This window comes from Erigeron canadensis, chromosome 1 (genome assembly GCF_010389155.1).
Source record: "Erigeron canadensis isolate Cc75 chromosome 1, C_canadensis_v1, whole genome shotgun sequence".
In the NCBI taxonomy this organism is placed as follows: Eukaryota; Viridiplantae; Streptophyta; class Magnoliopsida; order Asterales; family Asteraceae; genus Erigeron; species Erigeron canadensis.
The window spans coordinates 38,766,073-38,785,974 of NC_057761.1; the positions used below are offsets into that span (position 1 = coordinate 38,766,073).

Consider the following 19,902-nt stretch of genomic DNA (forward strand, 5'->3'; position numbering starts at 1 on the left):
TTTTATTACATTTATTTTCCTTCTACTAGCTTAACATTTTTGACATCTGAATTGAACATTTGGTATCCACTTATCTCTTTAACTCTGAACTTATAAGTTTTTATGAGTTACAAGTAATAATGTCTAATATTAATAATATCGTAAGTCTCGTGTACAGTGTTGAACACAGTTCTAGGTCTAAAATCTGTCTAGGTCTAAAATCTAGTGATAATAAATATACACTAGTTTCCAATCCTTGGAAAATATACATGAACGAACATGGCAGAAAATAATAATATAATTAACGACCGATAAATAAGAGGTACTGTCCTATTTGAAAAAAAAAAAACAAAAAATAAGATATATACTTGCCTCAGCCCAAAAAGAAAAGTAAATAAATAAATAAATAAGTTGTATAATTCTAATAAAAGAAAAAAAAGGCTAAAACCATGAACCCAATAAACCTTACTTAATTCAGCCCACAACCTTACAAAACATCGCCCATATTACAAGCCCATATAAACCAGCCCAATACATAAAATTATGTTTCTAATTTCAATACCCTAAAACCCCTCTCTTTCTTGTTTCAGCACATCATTCAATTCTGTCTATAAACCCTGCAAATTCTAAAGCTTTCTGCTGCTGCTGCTTCAAAAATGGTGAAAGTAGTAAAAGCTACTGGAAGCAATAATAATGACAAGAAAAAGAAAAACAAGAAAAAGATCAATCCAAACGCCATAGCTATGAAAGTCAAAGCTCCAGTTGCAAAAGATAACCCTTTTGAAACTATTTGGTCTCGGCGTAAATTCGATATCCTCGGAAAGAAACGAAAGGGAGAAGAACGCCGAATTGGGCTTGCTCGGTCACTCGCTATCGAAAAGGTGTGTGATTTGATAGATATAGGTTGTTTGTATGTAATTTGCTCATTTGGAATTGTTGGGTTGTTTAAAGATTGTATTTTTAGATTGCCCATTATCATAGATTATATTATATATATATATATGTATGTATGTATATCAGTATATGTATATATTGGGTATTTTGGAATGTGGGTGTTGATTTGTTTTGTGAAATTTGCAGAGGAAGAAGACATTGTTGAAAGATTATGAGAGAAGTGGGAAATCGTCGGTTTTTGTGGATAAGAGAATTGGAGAGGGAAATGAGGAGCTTGGTGAGTTTGATAAGGCCATTCTCAGATCACAACGAGAAATGCGGGTAATTTAGTTTCTAGTATAAAAGTTTGAATTTGTGTTTTTTGCTGTTTTGTTATAGGATGAATTGCACAACTAAGATGTATTTACTACTTGTAACGGTTTAAATAGGATTATGAGTTATGCAACGTCTTAGCTGTCGGAAATTAGTAAGCTTTATTTATCTATGGAATAGGTAGCTATGAGTAACTAATATTATGGTAAAATATGGATAAAAACGGTTTTCGGTATGTTATTATTGTTGAATCAATTTGATCGTGTTGCTTGAGGTTTGAGGAGATAAAGAAAGATAAGTTCATCACCGCTTTTAACTATTAAAGAGTTTTTCTTTTTATGATTGAAGCTCTAAGTTTGTTGTATCCTTTTTAAACTCTGTATATACAATGCATGTTTTTTAAGCTGGGCAATCAATACTTTCGATTTTCTTGATCTTTTTTATTGTACTTTTAATAGGGGAGACTTGGCAAGAAAAACAAATATAATCTATCCGATGGGGAAGAAGATGAGTATGGGATGCAAGATGGCGGTTTGTATCCTGAAAGAGATGATTTTGAAGAAGTGGTGCCATTTGATGATGAGGAAGATGGGGAAGCAACAGAGGCTGAAAGTAAGTTCGCATTTGTTTACCTAAAGCTTTATCTGAAGCTTCTTATGATAAATGACAATTGACAACGCAATTGCAAATTGCAACAGAAGATATATAGTACTTAAAGCTACACAATTTTATAGTTTAGATGGTGAAATGGTGGGTTATCAATGAAGCTCATTGGTTTAATATGATAAATAATGACTATCTGATAGATTAAGGCTGCTGCCTTTTTTCTATTAGAGTGCAGTTATTTTCACAAAAGTGGTTGAAGGCATATCTTATGCTTTAAGTCACATTATTATATATACCCTTTATTTTTTGTTTTTTTTTAAAAAATTGTTTTCGTTTTTTTACAGAGAAATCTTTCATTTTAAAACAGCTTAGTGCCGAGGGTACCCCTGGCTCTCATGAAAGTGGAGGCGGAGGAGAAGAAAATGTGGGTGTAGCTGTTGGATTATATGAATGCTGGTGTGTCCTATCTACTCATATCTTTTGTTTAATGTGGCGTTTTTTTGATTTCAGAGGCAAAAGACTAGCAAGGAGGTGTATGGCGAGATAATAACCAAGAGCAAATTTTTTAAGGTGGGGTATATAGCTACTATTATGTTTTTATTTGGAGCATTCCTTGATGGTTTTTACTAACTTTTGCGCATAACATGATTCTATCCTTCCATTGCTGATATGATTCTAGGCAGAGAAAGCAAGAGACAAGGAAGAAAATGATCTCTTGATCAAAAAGTTGGATGAGCAGTTTACATCTTTGCAGTCCTCTTTGGCACAACCTAATCAAATAAATGTCGTTAAAGATTTTGCAAGCAACAGCACAAAAGAAGTTAGTTTCAGTAAATATGAACCTGATCAGGTATGATTTATGTCATCAAAGAGATATATGAACTTTTAAATCAATTTTTGGTCTTTGTTTTCATGTATTATTTTCAAATCAATCAATTGCAGGAGAAAGCTGATACTTATGATAAATTACTGAATGAAATGGTGCTGGATATTCGTGCTCGTCCATCAAATAGGACAAAAACACCCGAAGAACTTGCACAAGATGAAAAAGAGCAGCTAGAAGAATTGGAGGTATGAAATGCAGTAATGGACAATATGACAGTCATTGCAGGACTTATGTTATAATGTTCTTTCATTTCCATCTAACTTTTTTAACATGTTACAATTGCTTGTCATTTAGGAAGAGAGGCAAAAACGGATGCATGCTGCTGATGATACAAGTGATGAAGATAATGATGATGATGATCAGGAAAAGACAGCCTCCAAGAAACTTAAAACGTCTATTTCTGGGGATGATCTTGGAGATTCTTTTGCTGATGAGGAACCAAAAACCAAATTGGCTTGGATCCAACAGATGTTGAGAAAAGAAAATGAAGTCGATGTTTCAAGCGAGGACAGCAGTGATGATGACGATGACGGTGATGAGGAGGAGGAGGAGGATGGAGAGGGAGAAGATGATGAAGCAGAGAAAGATGACTTGGCAAGTGAAGTGCCACGATCTCTCAAAGACTGGGAACAAAGTGATGATGATGATGATGAAGATGATGACACAGACTTGGAGGAGAAAGCAGGAGAGGATGATGAGGTAAAACCAAAGGATCATAAAAAGGTTATACGAACTAATAAAGATTCTGAGAAGAAGGATGCATCTGTCAAAGTTCCTGAAACTCTACAAGGGGAGCTTCCATATACAATTGAAGCTCCAAAAACCATGGATGACTTGTCATTGCTGTTAGATAATCGTTCTGACGATGAAATCATTGAAGCAATCAGGCGAATTCGTGCATTCAATGCAATTAAAATTGCTGCAGAAAATCGAAAGAAAATCCAAGTATGGTTAATATTTAGGTTATATATATTTATCATATAATTTTCATTCTAATTTTACTCAATTTCTGGTGTATAATTGCTAGAAGATCATCCATAACTTGGTTTCTTGTAGCTGCATGCTTTATCATACTTCAATCTACTCTTTATAATTTATAATCAGTTACCATTAGTGAGATTGTTCATTTTACCTTTCTGTCTCAGGTATTCTATGGCCTATTGCTGCAGTATTTTTCTGTTTCAGCAAACAAAAAGCCATTGAATTTTAGGTTGTTAAATTTACTAGTAAAGCCGCTGATGGAAATGAGTATTGAAATCCCATACTTTGCTGCCATATGTGCTCGCCAACGATTGCTTCGAACTCGGACACTATTTGCAGAGGATGTCAAGATTTCAGGTTTTATTTTATTGCCATCCCTTTCGTTTTGGATTTTTACAGTTATATTAAACAAGCCAAATCTGACTTTTGTTGCAGAGAAAAGCTGTTGGCCTACTATGAAGACATTGTTTCTTTTGAGGCTGTGGTCCATGATATTTCCTTGCTCAGATTTTCGTCATGCTGTTATGACCCCTGCAATATTATTGATGTGTGAGTATTTGATGCGCTGTCCAATTATATCTGGCCGTGATGTGGCGATTGGCTCCTTCTTGTGCTCCATGGTTCTTTCTGTAAGTTCAGTTTAATCCACTCTTCCATTTGTTTAAGGGGTCTCTTACACTTCATTATATGTTTTTTTATACATATATATACACACACACACATATATATATATAGTTAGGTTATTACGAGAACTAAATATTTGTCGAGAACTGCGAGAACTATTTTAAACCATTAGATGAGATTAATCAATGGCTAGGAATTAATATGCATTTAAAATAATAAATAAATAATTATTAAATATAAAAGGGTAAACATGGAATTATAAATTAATAATAAAATAAAAAAATAAACAAACCGTCTCTTCCAAAACAAATCTCCAAAAAATTCGGCACCCACATTTAGTATAAGGAGTTATTTGATTTCAAAATTATTTAATAATTGTCAAGATGAAGACTCTTATCCATCGTTACGTATAAATTTTTTTATTTTATTTTAATATTCGCTAACATAACTTTATTAAATTAATTAATAATAATATAGGATTTATGAATAGGTTGTTATATTTAACTTTTGAACATATAAATCACAAAAATAATTCATTTTTAGAAACTATAAATTTTTGGTTAGTACACATGTACATGAACATGTTCACACATGTATACGTACAATTTATTTTTTTTTACAAAGTTTGCTAGTGTATTTAAAAAAAAATCATATATGAATTGTGTTCGCATGTAGACAACTTTAATTAACACATGTGTACGATGATGTTTACATGTATACTTTTATTTATATATGTGTACGATGATGATCACATGTAAACAACTTTTATTTACATTTGTGTATGATAATGTTCACGCGTAAATAATTTTATAAAATATGGCTTAATATGTAAATAAATTGTAATACACTTTTTAATAAATTATTAATGTGATTTACGTTTAAAACTTTATATTATATAATTGTTAAGATTTTATTAAACGATGAGACATAAAGTGTCAAATTGTAATTTATTTTTAGCATGTTATTCATTAGTAGTACAATATTAGGAAACCATTTATAAAGAGAACACGTAAAAATTGTTTTTCTTGCTATAGATATTACATTTTAATCAAGTTAAATCTTTTGAACTTTTTTTATCAGGTTAAAAAAAAAAGTTTTCAAGAGTGCAGAACAAAACAAACGTGGGAAAAAATTGATTAATCTTGTTATCTTAAAAATAGGGAAGCATAACTTATGGAGATATTTAAGGGGTTCAAGAAATTAAATTAGTATTAATTGTCATATAATTATTAAAGTACAAAATTATCCTTATCTAAAAAGGTTCTCACAGTTCTCGACATTTTATTGGTTCTCATTTTATCTTTTTACTATATATATATATATATCTAAAATCATGTGTAAGTAACTTACACATGATTTTCCAGTGGGCCCGCCGCCGGAAAGTCTTAGTGTTTTTACAAAAAAGTCTTGTATATCGTAGTAGATGATGATGGTGGTGTGTAAGTTATGAAAATCAATCGACCTTTTTTAGGTGGACTCGTTATATCATACCCCTATATATATAATATAATATATATATATATATATATATAGCTAAAAAAGTACAATGTCTTCATATATAGTGTTTTTTTGTACTTCCAAGTATACCTTTACAAGGGCACACTGCAAATTGATATGTATTGTTCACAACCAAGAGATCCCTTTTTCATTGTAAATGATTATGGTCTTACCATGTAGGTCTGCAAGCAGTCAAAAAAGTTCTGCCCGGAGGCATTAGTGTTTTTACAGACCTTGTTAGTGGCAGCTTTGAATAAAAAGCCTGAACCATCTCATGACTCTGAGGTAAATTTCTACAGTTTTAGGAGTTTGAAATAAAGATCCCAATATATTGGTGAAAGAAGATTCTGTGTTCTTGAACACTTACAAGTGAATCTTGTTGCAGTTGTATAACCTAATGGAATTGAGATCCCTAAAGCCTCTTCTATGTATACGTGGGACTGTGGATGAGATAAAGCCCCTGGACTTTCTTATGCTGATGGACTCGCCAGATGACTCCCCTTATTTCACCTCTGAGAATTTCAAGTTTGTAGTTGCTTTGACATGCCATATTCATATTATTGAATTCTTGTTTTTTTTATTTAATCTTGAATAACTGTGGTTTTATACAGAGCGAGCATGCTTGCAGTAGTAGTTGATACTCTACAAGGATATGCTAACATTTATGAAGAGTTTAAATCATTTCCTGAAATATTCTTGCCAAGTTCCAAATTACTAGTGCAACTAGCAGGACAAGATCACATGCATGTTGTTTTACAAGACAAAATGAAAGCTACTATTCAGCTGATAGAGAAGAAAGCTGATGAGCACCACATGTTGCGTCGACCATTGCAAATGAGGAAGCAAAAACCAGTTCCGATTAAGTTACTTAATCCGAAGTTTGAAGAAAAGTAATTCTTTCTGAATTTTGATTACTTTCCATGGCAACCACCAGACATGTTCTTTAGCCCTTTTATTGTTTCTCTTTTCTACTTTCCGTTTCATTTTTTTTCTAGAGGTGTGGCAAAGTGGGTAACTAGGGCAGGTTGGGTAACGGGTCAAACTGGCTAACATTTCAGGTTAAGTCAAAATGTGTCTATGTGACTAAGCCAGAGTCAAAATGTGTCTACGCGTCTACAATTTGTGCAAATTTGGCCCGTTTGACCATCCAACCTCTTTGACCCGAATCTTCTTATTTAAAAATTAAAATTTTATTGTTTGACCTGGTAGAGAAAACTTGAACTAAAGTAAGCAATTCATTCAGTAATGGGCCGAAATTGGCCCTATCTAACTTTTAGTTGACTGGAACTACTTTTCAGTCAAGAATTGCCTGCTTAAATGACTGATTAAGTTTCTTGTTTGTTGATTATATTTGGCAGCTTTGTGAGTAGTAGAGACTACGATCCTGATCGTCAACGAGCCGAGGAGAGAAAGTTACAGAGACTTGTAAAGCGCGAAGCTAAAGGAGCAGCTCGTGAGCTGCGAAAGGATAACTATTTCTTAGCGGAAGCAAAGGCTAAAGATAAGGCACGCTTAGATAAAGAAAAGGTGGAGGAGTACGGTAGAGTGAGAGCTTTTCTTCAGGAACAAGAGCATGCGTTCAAATCTGGACAACTTGGCAAAGGGGGCAAGAAACGGAGGAAGTAGAACAAATGTTTACAATTTAGCTGTATCTTGGGCAATGTATTCTAGAAGTTACCTTGATGGATTTTGGGAACTCTAGTGCTTATACACAAACATAGATGAAATTTGGGATGAATTTTAGCCGTATATCACCAAAATGATTATTTTGACTATTTGACCCGTTTAGGGATGTCATTTTATAACCATTATAATAACCGAACTTTACACAAGTATCACCCGACTACCCCCATATTAATACAAGTTGTAACATGCATCTTAAACTTATCTTAATATATATTAAAAGACAGTTGAGCTAATAACTTATTAACCAATCAAAACGCTCAATTTCATCAAATTAACTCTCGCATATCATAAGGAATTCGAAAAACTGCTTCAAATACAGTATCGGGAAGTACCGCTTGCGGAACCTCAATATCCACCAGTTTGTTAGCTAAATGGCAATTGGTGCATACAATACGTCCAATCGCTTATTGTGGATTTTCATAACCCTGTTGTGCAAAAATGGGATATGCATTTGAAATGGATGTACGAGTGATGATATATATCATGAGCGACATGGAAATAGATCGAGTAATTTGTTCCTTTATCCAAGAAAAAGTATTTCTAGTTTGCATAATCCAACCATTGATCCCGAACATATATTTATACAATAAATTTGGGTAGGTCACTAATGGAGTTTCCTATCCATGATTCTGTTATTTACTAGAATAATTTGTTTTGACTCGATTAAATTAATATATATATATATAGGAATATAGGAAGGATGAATCTCCGGGCTGGGTAGAAATAGAAAGCCATTTTCAATGCTTTGCTTATGTACAACTGCAAAGTAAGAAACATTATAATTGGATTAAGTAGATAAATTTTCCGTCATTCATTGAATGATAAATCACAAGTGACGGAGATACGCGATTTAAATAACGAAAAATCCAATATTTTAAAATTGTATCTGAAATGACTGGAAAAGTTGAAATAAGGCCAGATATAATTTGATCATTATGAACAAATCCAAAATCCGTGTAGACAAAGCCAATCATCAGTTCCCAACCATGCGGCGAATGAAATCCGATACATAAATGTAACATCCCGAAATTTTAAAGTAAAGAAAATAAACCTTTATTATAGTTTTAACATTAAAATAATTTCCAGGTATTTCATTTTTAGATGCGGGTTTAATTTAGTTGGAACTTTAGTGGATAGCGGGTATTTTACCCACCAAAAATATTATGGGACGTGGCATGTGGAAAGGATGTCTAGCTATCTTCACCTTGTGAATCATTCTCTTCCTTTAAACAACTTCTTCTTCATCATTCTTCCAATTTCTTCTTCTAATCTTCTTCTATGTCATTGTATAATAATTCTCATTTAAATCAAATAATTCCCCAAGAAATGACAATAATAATAATAGTCATCATCTTCTACTTGATTCTTGAGATTAAGAGGGAGGTTAAATCCGAAAATTATAAAGGGAATTAAGAAGAAAGGTTAATTGGCTTGCATGAATTAGAAATCACCATCTATAATTGCAAATTGAGGTATTGTTTTTAATTCTTGTATTATATTTTTATTAGGGTTCTTGAGTATATAAATTGGGAAATTTGGGGGTTTTCATATATATGAGTTAATTTATATAATACAAGTTAGGGTTATTGCAATCTAATCAATTTAGGGCTTTTTTTTAGTAGGGTGCATGTTAGATTTTGATGAGTATTAGTGATAACAAAGTTAGACAGGTTCTGTCCCTGAGTTTGAAACGAGTTAAACACCCTCATGACAGAGTTTTCCCTTGTTGAGTCCTAAAAAGAAAATGTACATAAATGTGTTAAGTAGAAGTGGCCACTAGAATGAGGTCAAAATATTGTGTAGAACTCAAGTTATGGGCATTTGAAGTCAGTAACGTCAAAACTGTTTAACAGCAGCAGTTTTTGTTTTTAAAACGACCAGAAGTCACCTTTGAAGGACAATTCACGTATTGGTCACTAAAGATAAAAGGTAGGTATATGTGTCATGTAAATTTGGCCACTGGAATCATGTTAAAAGAGTAAGTAGAACTTGAGTTACACTCGTTTGAAGGCAGCTTGGTCAAATGATGAAAATGGTACTTTTTGTATGAAAGTGAGTTGGCCATATGAAAATGATATAAGAGATACATGTTATGTGAACTAACCCAAGATTAATATAAGAGTGTAAATGATGGGTTGGGTGTTGGAATGCTAGTGATTATGGCTAGGTGACCTTATACGTGATGAATGACCATATGTGTGTTTTTAATGTGAATTGATATGTTGATTGCAAATACGTTGTTTTATGGTCATCTTGCAATTGTAGTCGCAAATAAGGTGAGTGTATATGCATATAATCACGTTCTTGTTATTAGAGGTCATAGGTGGGTAAATTCCTATGACCCATTTGATAGTTGTTAAATAGAACTAGTAGGTGGGTAAATTCCTACTAGTCAATTTGTTTGCAAGAGCTAGTAGATGGGTAAATTTGTACTAGCCATATTGTCCATGGCCATGTTGAAAATGATTGTGTGAGCTAGTAGGTGGGTAAATTCCTACTAGCCAAATTGATTTTGTGAGCTAGTAGGTGGGTAAATTCCTACTAACCAAATTGTTTATGAGAGCTAGTAGGTGGGTAAATTTTTACTAGCCAAATTGTTGATTACGACTAGTAGGTGGGTAAAGTCCTACTAGTATTATGAATGATATGGATGAGATGCCTATCAATTGATAGGATATAATTGATGCACTTTTGTATGGTAACTTGTTTATGATTATATGTGTATGCATTCACTAAGCGTTTAGCTTATTCTTTTAGTTGTTTACCCTTTTTATAGGTTGTCCCGGATGCGGAAGAAAGTTAAGTAATGTAAGGATTGAAGTTAAAGATGCTTAATGGATATAGGTTGCTTTGGTTAAATGCGGATAATGGTATTGGTAATAGGACCCATGGTAACCCCTTCGAACTATCGGCTCATTGTACTCTTGTTATGTCTTTTTGGAAAATTATTATGATATCTAGTGTTAGACTCGAGTTTTGGGTATTTTCAATGGGTCGTTTTGTAGTTGTAATGTATTGATTTTGTTTAAAAGTGTTTTGGAGAAACTCATAATCCATAACAAGTTTGGATAATGATTTTACGAATGGGTCATGCCGAAATTTCCAATTTTGAAAGTCGTCTTTTGTAATGTGTCAACTTGGGTAAAATGACCCGTTTTGTGGTAAACTTGTTCTTGAACTTTTGAAACTTTTTTTTAAAATGTTTAGTGAAGAGATTATGTCCTATTTGTATTAGTGATTGGTAGTGGGAAGTTTGGATTTGAGTAGAAATGTTTTAAAATGTCATTAAGAAAGTTTTTGGAAGTTCAACAAAAATGTTTAGTGTTTGTAATTAGTTTTACTAGTTGTTAATATGTGGAAATGAAATTTTGGGTCAAAATGGGTTTGTGGAGTATTAGTCTGTTGTAGACACAGGTCCTAGGATCGAAACCTGGCTCTGATACCACTTGTAACAACACGACTCAATTTAATAGAAAAATAAGGATATTTTGTTTTTTTTAACAATAGACTAATACTCCACATATTAGTCTACAACAGACTAATATTACACAAACTTCTGCACAAACCCATTTTGACCCAAAAATTCATTTCCACATATTAACAATTATGATTTTACGAATGGGTCATGCCGAAATTTCCAATTTTGAAAGTCGTCTTTTGTAATGTGTCAACTTGGGTAAAATGACCCATTTCGTGGTAAACTTGCTCTTGAACTTTTGAAACTTTTTTTAAAAATGTTTAGTGAAGAGATTATGTCCTATTTGTATCAGTGATTGGTAGTGGGAAGTTTGGATTTGAGTAGAAATGTTTTAAAATGTCATTAAGAAAATTTTTGGAAGTTCAGCAAAAATGTTTAGTGTTTGTGATTAGTTTTACTAGTTGTTAATATGTGGAAATAAATTTTTGAGTCAAAATGGGTTTGTGCAGAAGTTTGTGGAGTATTAGTCTGTTGTAGACTAATATGTGGAGTATTAGTCTGTTGTTAAAAAAAAAACCAAAATATCCTTATTTTTCTATTAAATTGAGTCGTGTTGTTACAATAAATCGGTTAATAAAAGAAAAGAAAAAGCTTTTATTGTATCACTTAAGTTATATCATCATTTAGATTAACTATAAATTATAAATCTTAATAATCATTATCCAAATATATTATTATATTAATATTTATATTAATTTGTAGAAAAAATTTCATTAATTTACACTTTTTTGTTTTCCATCAATAATTTACACTTTTTAGCCCTAAATACTTAACTTATATTTATTTTTAGTTATCAACTTAAAGAATTTTTTACAATCATATAATTAATTGACCAAACCATCCATGGTCACCTAATCGTGGGCTCTCAATTTCATCAGGGTGGGCTCTCGATTCTATCAGCATGTGTGACGGCTCACAACAGCATGACAAATCTTGTATTCTAGAGACTAGCGGTGCCAACAAAACTTTAAAACTACCACAAGCCTAACATTATAGGCGGCAGTAACATCTACATGAACGAACTTGAAACACATGAATAATACACATTTCATTTACGTTAGTTTGTAACCAATCTTCTGGGAAAGATTGGTTCAATTCAAAACCCTAACCTCTTTATCCTTTTATTTTTAGGTATCATCAAATCCTCTTTTCTATATATTTTTTTGTTTTACATCTTGTAAGTACAGATATGTCTCTTATTATTTTTTTGGTGCGGCAATGTATAACTTTTGGTCCATGCTTTTTCTAGCATCTTAGTAGTATAAATAAACTTTTTTTGGTTGGTTGTTCAAAAATCGTAATAGTGTGTCTTGGGAGGATTGGATGTCTTTTAACGTCCTTTCTGGTTGTTATAACTTGGGTTTTAGTTACTTTTATTTTTCAGTGTTTTATTGTAAAGCTCTTGATGTTAAGGTTTTTTAGTGTCTTGTTATATATAATATAATGAGTTTTGTTAAACGGATTCTTAAAGTTATGATTATACTATGTTCTTAAGTTTTTTTAAGAAAAGAAAAGAAAGAAATATAATGAATTATAAAATTAATTATGTTCTTGAGTTTATTTTTAAAATAAAAATGAAGTGAAATAATATGATTTAAAGAGATAATTTATTTATTTTTGTTTTAAAAATTTTCAATCTCATATTTAAGATGATATTAAAGGAAACAAACTTATTTGCCTATTTTTTTTTCCCTTATAAATTAATCTCATGAACATAGTGTAACATACATTTAACATAAACTTTTAAGTAAAATTTTAATAAAAAGAGTAGCATTTTCTAAAAATAATTTCCCGTTGGCCAAAGAAAAAAAAAAGTTTAAAAAAGCAACAAAGTAAGCAAACCCCCCGATACCCCTTAAATTTACGTCAGTTAAACCAATAACAATTTTCCACGTGTAACACCCCACTCAAAGTCTCATATAAAATCGAGTTTTCCAACCAAAATTCGCCGATCTTAAGCGCGAGCGAGAAGACTCTGGAAGTCAACGAACGTGTTCCTCCATGGCATACGTCGAACGAGGTATCTCTCTATTTCAATTATATCTTTTGATAACCAATTTCGTTGTATTTATATTTATTTAATAAATATAAGAATTGGGGGTTGTCTTATTCATAATAAATTACTGTATGTAATTACTTTAATGTTTGTGCATATATATTAATATATATGTAGATGTAGAAAATTTTATATATAGAAATATATGGTGTATTTATTGTGATCATAAAGTTCTTGCTTATTATTATTATTATTTCTCCCTGTATATATGTTAATTATAAAGGAAAAAAAAAAAAGTAAAGTTGGACTAGTTGTGAACTTGTGATGGACTGATTTTTGAATGATTGAGATAGGTAGAATAGCTGAAATCTGCCCTTACAAAAGATCTTATTCATCCTATTTACAAAAAGCTAATGGAGGGAACCCTAGCCCCGGTATCACAATTGGATACCCTTCGACTCACCCCGTATGATCCATATGACGCCGGTACAATACCTCCATTCTAATCCCCACATGATTTTGGCATCCCGATCGGATCCGCGTATTTAAACTTCGTCTGTGGGTCTAGGCTTCATTGGTAACGAGGAATTATTTTTTGTGCCAAGCGGGGATCGAACCTGAGACCTTAAGGTCATCAAGTGTTTTCCTTACTACTAGGCTAACTCCTTGTTGGTCTTATTTGGTGTATAGTTATTCAGAAAGTGTTTGTTATCGTTTATCCGTTGTCATCTGTATAGTTTCAATTTGCAAATGTGTATGGCTGAAGTTATGGTGATGTCTGATTGCCTGGCCCATTGTCCGCAGGTGTTGTGAAATCCAAGCGAACCATATGGCGACTCAGAACGCTCACTGATTTCTTTTGGTCCATCGTTAATTTCTTCCGTGTGTTCTTCATGACTATGTTTTCGGTATATATTCACTTCTAACCTTTTACTTCTAATTAACATGGTCACTATTGTCGAATTTAATTATTAATACAAAGTTTGTTATCTTTACATTTGTAGATGGAGAAGTCTGATGGTTATAAGAAAAGCTCAGGTAGCAGCAGCAAATGGGGTGGCGGGGGTCCTGGAGGTGGCCCGTATGGTGGTGGGCCACGTGGACCCCCACGTGGGTTAGACAACGTTAGAGGCATTGACCACAGTAAGTCGCATATATATTTCATTCTATACAGTCCTTTTTTAAAAAAATATTAATGATAATAATGCAATTTGCTCTTTTCTCCAGGCTCTCTTCCAGCTTGTGGATCTTGCTGTGGAGGTTAATATCATAGCTGATACTAATTTGTATGCCATCTTTTATAATGCTCATGTACACACTTCCATTCTTATAACTTTTTCATAGTCATTTACTCTGTTCAAATAACATCTTTGTCCTTTATGCCTGTATAATATCATCTAGTCCTTTCAATGGTTGTCTTTGTAGTAGTATCATATCAATCTATTATGTACGTTATACCTAGATGTGACTTGTGCCTTGTTTCAACCCAAAATGTGTAAATTGTTTGATTTGGTTTGTGCTCTATTCCTAATATAAGTTGAAACTGGTTAACCTAATTTAGATTAACGACATGGATCAAACAAGTTGAAACTTGTTTAATTGTATTCAAAATGCCAAAGTTTTCTTTGTTGACTCATGTATGACAAAGGCTTAACGACATGTAGTAGCGTAGGACTGTAGGTCGATTACTTCTCCCTCTGTCTCTTAATCCCGCCATCTAGGGGAAAGAAGTGACTGCCTCTTTACTTGCAACCTATGGCGGAAGCAAGACTTGACTGGACAGATCGCACCGATTTGATAGTGTTTATTGTTATCATTAAAAAGATGTACTTGTCAGAGTGTTCCAATTAGGCTGTTTGCGACCACAAAACATTGCTAAATCGTACAATCAACCCTAGAACCCCTTCATTTTAGGCTTATATTGTACACGATTTTGAATGCTACTAGCAGGGTAGAACGGTTAAAGTTTCTTCTTCCCCATTTTCATCTTCTTTGAAATGGATGACTGGGTAAGTTAAGATGTTCTTGTTTAGTTTAGTTTTTCCAAGATTTTAAGATCGGTTGTATATGTAGATGATGTACTTCCTCTGTCCCACTAAACTTGTCCACTTTCAAATTTTCAAAGTCAAACTTTACGAACTTTGGCCATAAATATGTTTGTTTGTATTATATAATATTTGATGAAAATTATATGAACTAATTGTGTTTTAGAGGTATGTTTTATTGGTATAACTTTGAAATATATATTGAAAGTTTGACCTTGAAATTTTATAAGTGGACAAGTTTAGTGAAACGGATGGAGTATTTGTTTATTTCCGTTTTTAATTGATATTATGTAACTTGTATTGATTAGTCTAACTTCTATTGATATTTCCATATATTATTACTAGTCTAGTACCTACGCGTTTCAACGGCTCCAGTTCATAGCACGTGAGTTTTCGTGACAGCGATAATTTATAACGTTATTGGCTTTCTGTTAGTTTATCAGTGTCCTTACCATGATGTATTGTGTTGTATATCTATCGATAATTACTACACCACTTGAATCATATTTCTTTTTTGTCAAGAGGTACAATGTTCAACATGTCCAATGGCTTGGTCTACTATTCAATTCATTGGCTAGTTTGTACGTACATTTTAAGTACATGTCTGGGCATACAAAGATGAGTATTTAATTTATAATAGGATCAATCTCAGATACGAATATCCAAGGTTTGTGTTGAGTTACTTCTTTTCTTCCTTTGTTACAGACACCTGAACACAGTCAGCAGAAATAAGAGGTGCTGAATTGGGTGTATTATATTAAAACCAAAAACTTGAATTTTACATGCTAAACAAAAGTTATGAAGTGACTCGGTGTTTCAATGTATGATAAAAAAAAATTTCATCTCTCATTAACAAAACATCTTAGGATGGTTAGAAATTAACAATCTAATATCATAATAAAATGGTTCAACACTCATAAACTGATCAATTTTATAATAAGAAAAAAGCGAAATATACATCTGGGGTACATAGAGTTGATCTAATGGACTTTTTTGGGTCATCATTTTGTTGAAGGGGTTTAGAGTCATCCTTTTTCTCCATGACTTGTATTCCTTCTTGATAATTTTATATGAAGCTTTTCAATGCATCTCTATAAGCGGATACTCTGGTCATGTGAACCCCCCCCCCCCCCCCCCCCCCCCCCCCCCCCCCAAATATATGCACACATGAAGATCACACATCGACTCGTATAAACTATACCCTTCAGAGATTTTCCCTCAATTATCAATATATATTTACTTTCTTATTCACTTACAAGTTGCCAATAACTATAAACTATACCTCTGTACAAAAAGCTCCATACCTTACACAAAAACTGCATTGAGAAATACCTCTTGTGATGTGAATAAGGAGCTAGCTTTTCTTCCATCCTCCTGTTCAACTCGATTGATCAGATGGTCAGAATTATTAAATAGAACTTCAACTCACAACACAAAAGTTGATATGATGTTAGCATATTACATTATTACCTGGTCTTCTCGAGTTCTGAAAGCTAAATGTTTGGAATTAGTTGAACTTTTCAAAAAAACGGAAACTAATTACTAACAAAAGCAGAAAAATCACAGTATAACAAAGTATACGACTAATAGAAATAGATATCAGACTATGGAGGTTACAAGGTAACATTTTCAACACAAAATTTGAAATGTAGGCCTTCATTTAACACAAATAATGCAGCTTTCTTGCAGTGGTGTTCACTTTTCAAGCCATTCCATTGTAAGTCTTTTCAGCCTTTCCAGTGCCAACCCAAGCCACAAAGAATTAAACCAACAGCTGAACCAAAATGGAAGGTATTGAAATTAAACCAACCGGTATAAAAATAGGAACATCGCATATAGTAATAACAATAATCAAGCTAAAAGATTTTCTTATAGAACCCATAACATCGGAAGTTTTTAACCTCATGATACTAAGTTAAGAAATCGCGGTAATAAAAGCATCTGTTTTTTTAAATCACAACCACATATACATAGATAAAAATCTTAGCTGAATTCTCCGATTTGAACAATTTAGATAAGATACAATCCAAAACATCTGATTTACAAATACTACTCGGTTAGGATGTATGTTACATAATCCTAGCCCAATATACTAATAAAACCCTCCAAAATTATATATATCCCATACGATCGACCCTAAATTATTATTACAGTAAAAAAGAAAAGGTTAAAAAAAGAAGAAGAAAAACACCCAAAGCCGCATAGAATGGTATCGCAGGAGGCAATTCATGGTATAATGTCATGATTTCCAGCATATATAAGCCTGATCCAAGATCAAGCATCCCAATTATTAATTATTATGAGGAGGCCAGGGTATAATGTCATGATTTCCAGCATATATAAGCCTGATCATCAGGCTATATATATATCGCAATATCATTTGTGTTTTTTTTTTAATAATCTTGTCAAACTTTGATCATCCATGCATATATATGTCGGAACTAGCTACTTACTACGTACCTTTCATGTTCGATCATTGGGGTCTTTGTTCCATTTATCTGAGTATCTCTGTTATTCATTTAATAGTGAAGTCACGATTTAATTATCTGGATATATACTATACGCGATGTTGATTTTCCAAACCAGGTTGTCAAACTACATGAAAGATTTGATGCTAATTAGCACCTCCAATAGTTGTGTAGATGGAAGTCTTTGTGCAGTCTCCATTTATTCTCAATAGTTTGACAAATTTCATAGCCAACCTTGAATGTATGTCCCGTTTGTCTCATGTTTTAGAACCTCATGTTGTAGCAACCTAGACCTTGCTTACGTATATTATTTGAACACCTGACTTTGGGCCAAGTGTTATAAGCAGAACTGGTGCATGGACATAGGTTGGAGAGCGAGTGAATCTGTAACATTGTAAGATCATCGAGAGGGCGATTTTAGCTTCATTTATAGCAAAATTGGAACCTACACAGTTTCGAGGTCCATAACCAAAAGAGAGGAATGCTCCTGGATTATTGTTGGTTGCTTTGATAATGCCTTCGGAGAACCTTTCAGGATTGAAGAGATGTGCATCTTCTCCCCATATTTGGGGGTCTTGATGAAGTGCTAATGCTGGTATTTGCACATTCATGTTTGCAGGGATAATCAGATTTCCAACTTTAGTTTCCTGTCGAAATTTTCGGATAACAACTCCCAGAGGGTATAGTCTTAATGTCTCATTGATTACCATGCCCATCTGCATAATAAGAAGAGTCAAGAAAGTGCACATCGAAATTCTCAACAGCATAAAAGATAAGGAGCAAATAGATGAGAGTTATAAATCAATATTCTTACTGTCTTGAGTCTTGCTATGCCTTCCGAAGAAGGATTTCCTTTACCAAAGACTTCTTGTACCTCGATCCGGGCTTTTTCTTGCCATTCGGTGTGGATTCCTAAAAGAAGAGTAGCCCACGAGAGCAAAAGGGAGGTTGTTCCATGGCCGGCCAAGTAAAACGTTTTGCAGTCATCAATAATATCCTCTATGGAGAGCTTGTAATGTTCCTTGATATCACTATTTGAGTTCAAAAGTAGTCCCAGGTAATCATCTCCTAATGTTATCATAGTTTCTCTGTTTCTTATCATCTGCATAATGAGATCACGAATGTCTGCTTGCAGTTAATTTGTCGGATTCTGCATCATCTTTATTTTTTAATATATTCCTGTGAAAATTTGAGACATTGATATCAATTTAAAGAGTTATATCTTTCAATACATAAAATCTCGAAAGAGTAGAAATTTACCAGGATCTGAGACGTCCATTTCTGTATGAGTTCTTGGCAGCTAGTAGGGTTAACGCCGTGAGCTTTTGGAAAATCTGCTTCCCATCTTCATAGCTACTACCAAACGCAGTCCTAGAAATGACTTCGGATGTCATTATTCGGAACTCTTCATAGACTTCCATCTCTTTAGTTTCATGATTTTTTCACCTTTTTAACATCATATCAACACTTTTATTCAAAACAAAGAGATGCTAGTGATTAACTTTCTTATTTAGAGTAGATGCTTATAGCTAATTAGATATTAGCTTGACATTTGTTATGAAAAAGGAACTCCTGGTATAGCCGACACCATCAAATACAATATGTAGATGCTAAACGAATGTATCAAATTTTCTTTGAATTTTAAACCGTTGGTCAAAAGCATCGGTTTGATAAAAAAAAAAAAACACAGTAATACTGAAAGTCATGCATTGATCATTGGCATGTAATCATTTGGTAAAACTGAATATACAAATCAAAAGATTACTTTATCATAGAGGTATTTTGTTAGCAAAAGATAAAAAATAAATAAATAAGGCGATATATATGATGATTGGTTTGTTTTTAAAGTTATTAGTTTGTACGTGTTTATTGTTTCGGCCATTGCTATTCATAAGTCATAACCCTTGGGGCTATGAATAACAAACAAGTCTTTGTCTGCTTTGATAATACTTTATGTAATAGCATTATTAATAACTAGGTTAGTCTCGTGCGTTGCACGTTTATCTCTACATAATATGTTTTGCTAAAATTGTTAAAATGGAAGATGCGTGATAGAAGTGATAATGTTCGAATATCTCCTAACATAAGTTCCAACATAACTTGTTTACATCTCAACCTCCTCATACATTATCGTTGTATTGAGACCGAAAGCATATAAAAGATGACATTGGTGTTATTTACTTTACTTATATATTTTATCTTCTCACCAAATATTCAAGACTCGAACTCTTACACTTGTATTGCATGTCTTAGAATCTAATGTTTCAATACATAAAATCATAATTTAACATAAAGAAAGATACATGAGTTAAATATTCAATAATAAACAAACTCCAAACTTGACTTTTTTTTTTTTCGAATCAAATAAGAAACAAAAGTTTTGTTTTTTTGCCAAAAGGTAAGTTCTTTAATTTAAAAGATTTCACAAAACTAAAAAAAAAAATGTCTTT

At 32.8% G+C, this 19,902-nt stretch overlaps 2 protein-coding genes and 1 pseudogene across 3 annotated transcripts; 2 read left to right on the plus strand and 1 right to left on the minus strand.

The window, feature by feature from the left end:
• The first annotated feature begins 581 nt into the window (after positions 1 to 581).
• On the plus strand, positions 582 to 7,611 carry LOC122597772 (nucleolar protein 14). Of its 2 annotated transcripts, XM_043770343.1 has the most exons (14): positions 582 to 860; positions 1,060 to 1,194; positions 1,644 to 1,797; positions 2,136 to 2,215; positions 2,302 to 2,361; positions 2,471 to 2,641; positions 2,734 to 2,862; positions 2,972 to 3,622; positions 3,823 to 4,015; positions 4,094 to 4,287; positions 5,960 to 6,064; positions 6,165 to 6,304; positions 6,391 to 6,669; positions 7,138 to 7,611. In XM_043770343.1, the coding sequence occupies exons 1-14, from the start codon at positions 636 to 638 to the stop codon at positions 7,403 to 7,405; spliced, it is 2,784 nt and encodes a 927-aa protein (XP_043626278.1). In that variant the 5' UTR covers positions 582 to 635; the 3' UTR covers positions 7,406 to 7,611. The 2 variants fall into 2 exon arrangements, with proteins under 2 accessions (XP_043626278.1, XP_043626286.1); XM_043770351.1 differs by lacking the exon at positions 2,136 to 2,215 and having other exon boundaries at positions 768 to 860.
• Positions 7,612 to 12,827: 5,216 nt separating this feature from the next.
• On the plus strand, positions 12,828 to 14,349 carry LOC122585161 (selenoprotein K-like). Its single transcript, XM_043757269.1, has 4 exons — positions 12,828 to 12,963; positions 13,744 to 13,847; positions 13,944 to 14,082; positions 14,167 to 14,349. The coding sequence occupies exons 1-4, from the start codon at positions 12,945 to 12,947 to the stop codon at positions 14,202 to 14,204; spliced, it is 300 nt and encodes a 99-aa protein (XP_043613204.1). The 5' UTR covers positions 12,828 to 12,944; the 3' UTR covers positions 14,205 to 14,349.
• A 3,316-nt stretch (positions 14,350 to 17,665) lies between these two features.
• LOC122592023 lies at positions 17,666 to 19,580 on the minus strand (annotated as a pseudogene).
• Positions 19,581 to 19,902: the final 322 nt, after the last annotated feature.

Excerpts from the sequence above, each read along its gene's own strand:
- LOC122597772 (XM_043770343.1), top strand. The coding sequence starts at position 636 with ATGGTGAAAGTAGTAAAAGCTACTGGAAGCAATAATAATGACAAGAAA. Across the intron at positions 2,362-2,470 it reads CCAAGAGCAAATTTTTTAAG|GCAGAGAAAGCAAGAGACAA; the intron begins GTGGGGTATATA and ends ATATGATTCTAG. Across the intron at positions 3,623-3,822 it reads AAAATCGAAAGAAAATCCAA|GTATTCTATGGCCTATTGCT; the intron begins GTATGGTTAATA and ends TTTCTGTCTCAG.
- LOC122585161 (XM_043757269.1), top strand. Across the intron at positions 13,848-13,943 it reads TCTTCATGACTATGTTTTCG|ATGGAGAAGTCTGATGGTTA; the intron begins GTATATATTCAC and ends TTACATTTGTAG. Across the intron at positions 14,083-14,166 it reads CGTTAGAGGCATTGACCACA|GCTCTCTTCCAGCTTGTGGA; the intron begins GTAAGTCGCATA and ends TCTTTTCTCCAG.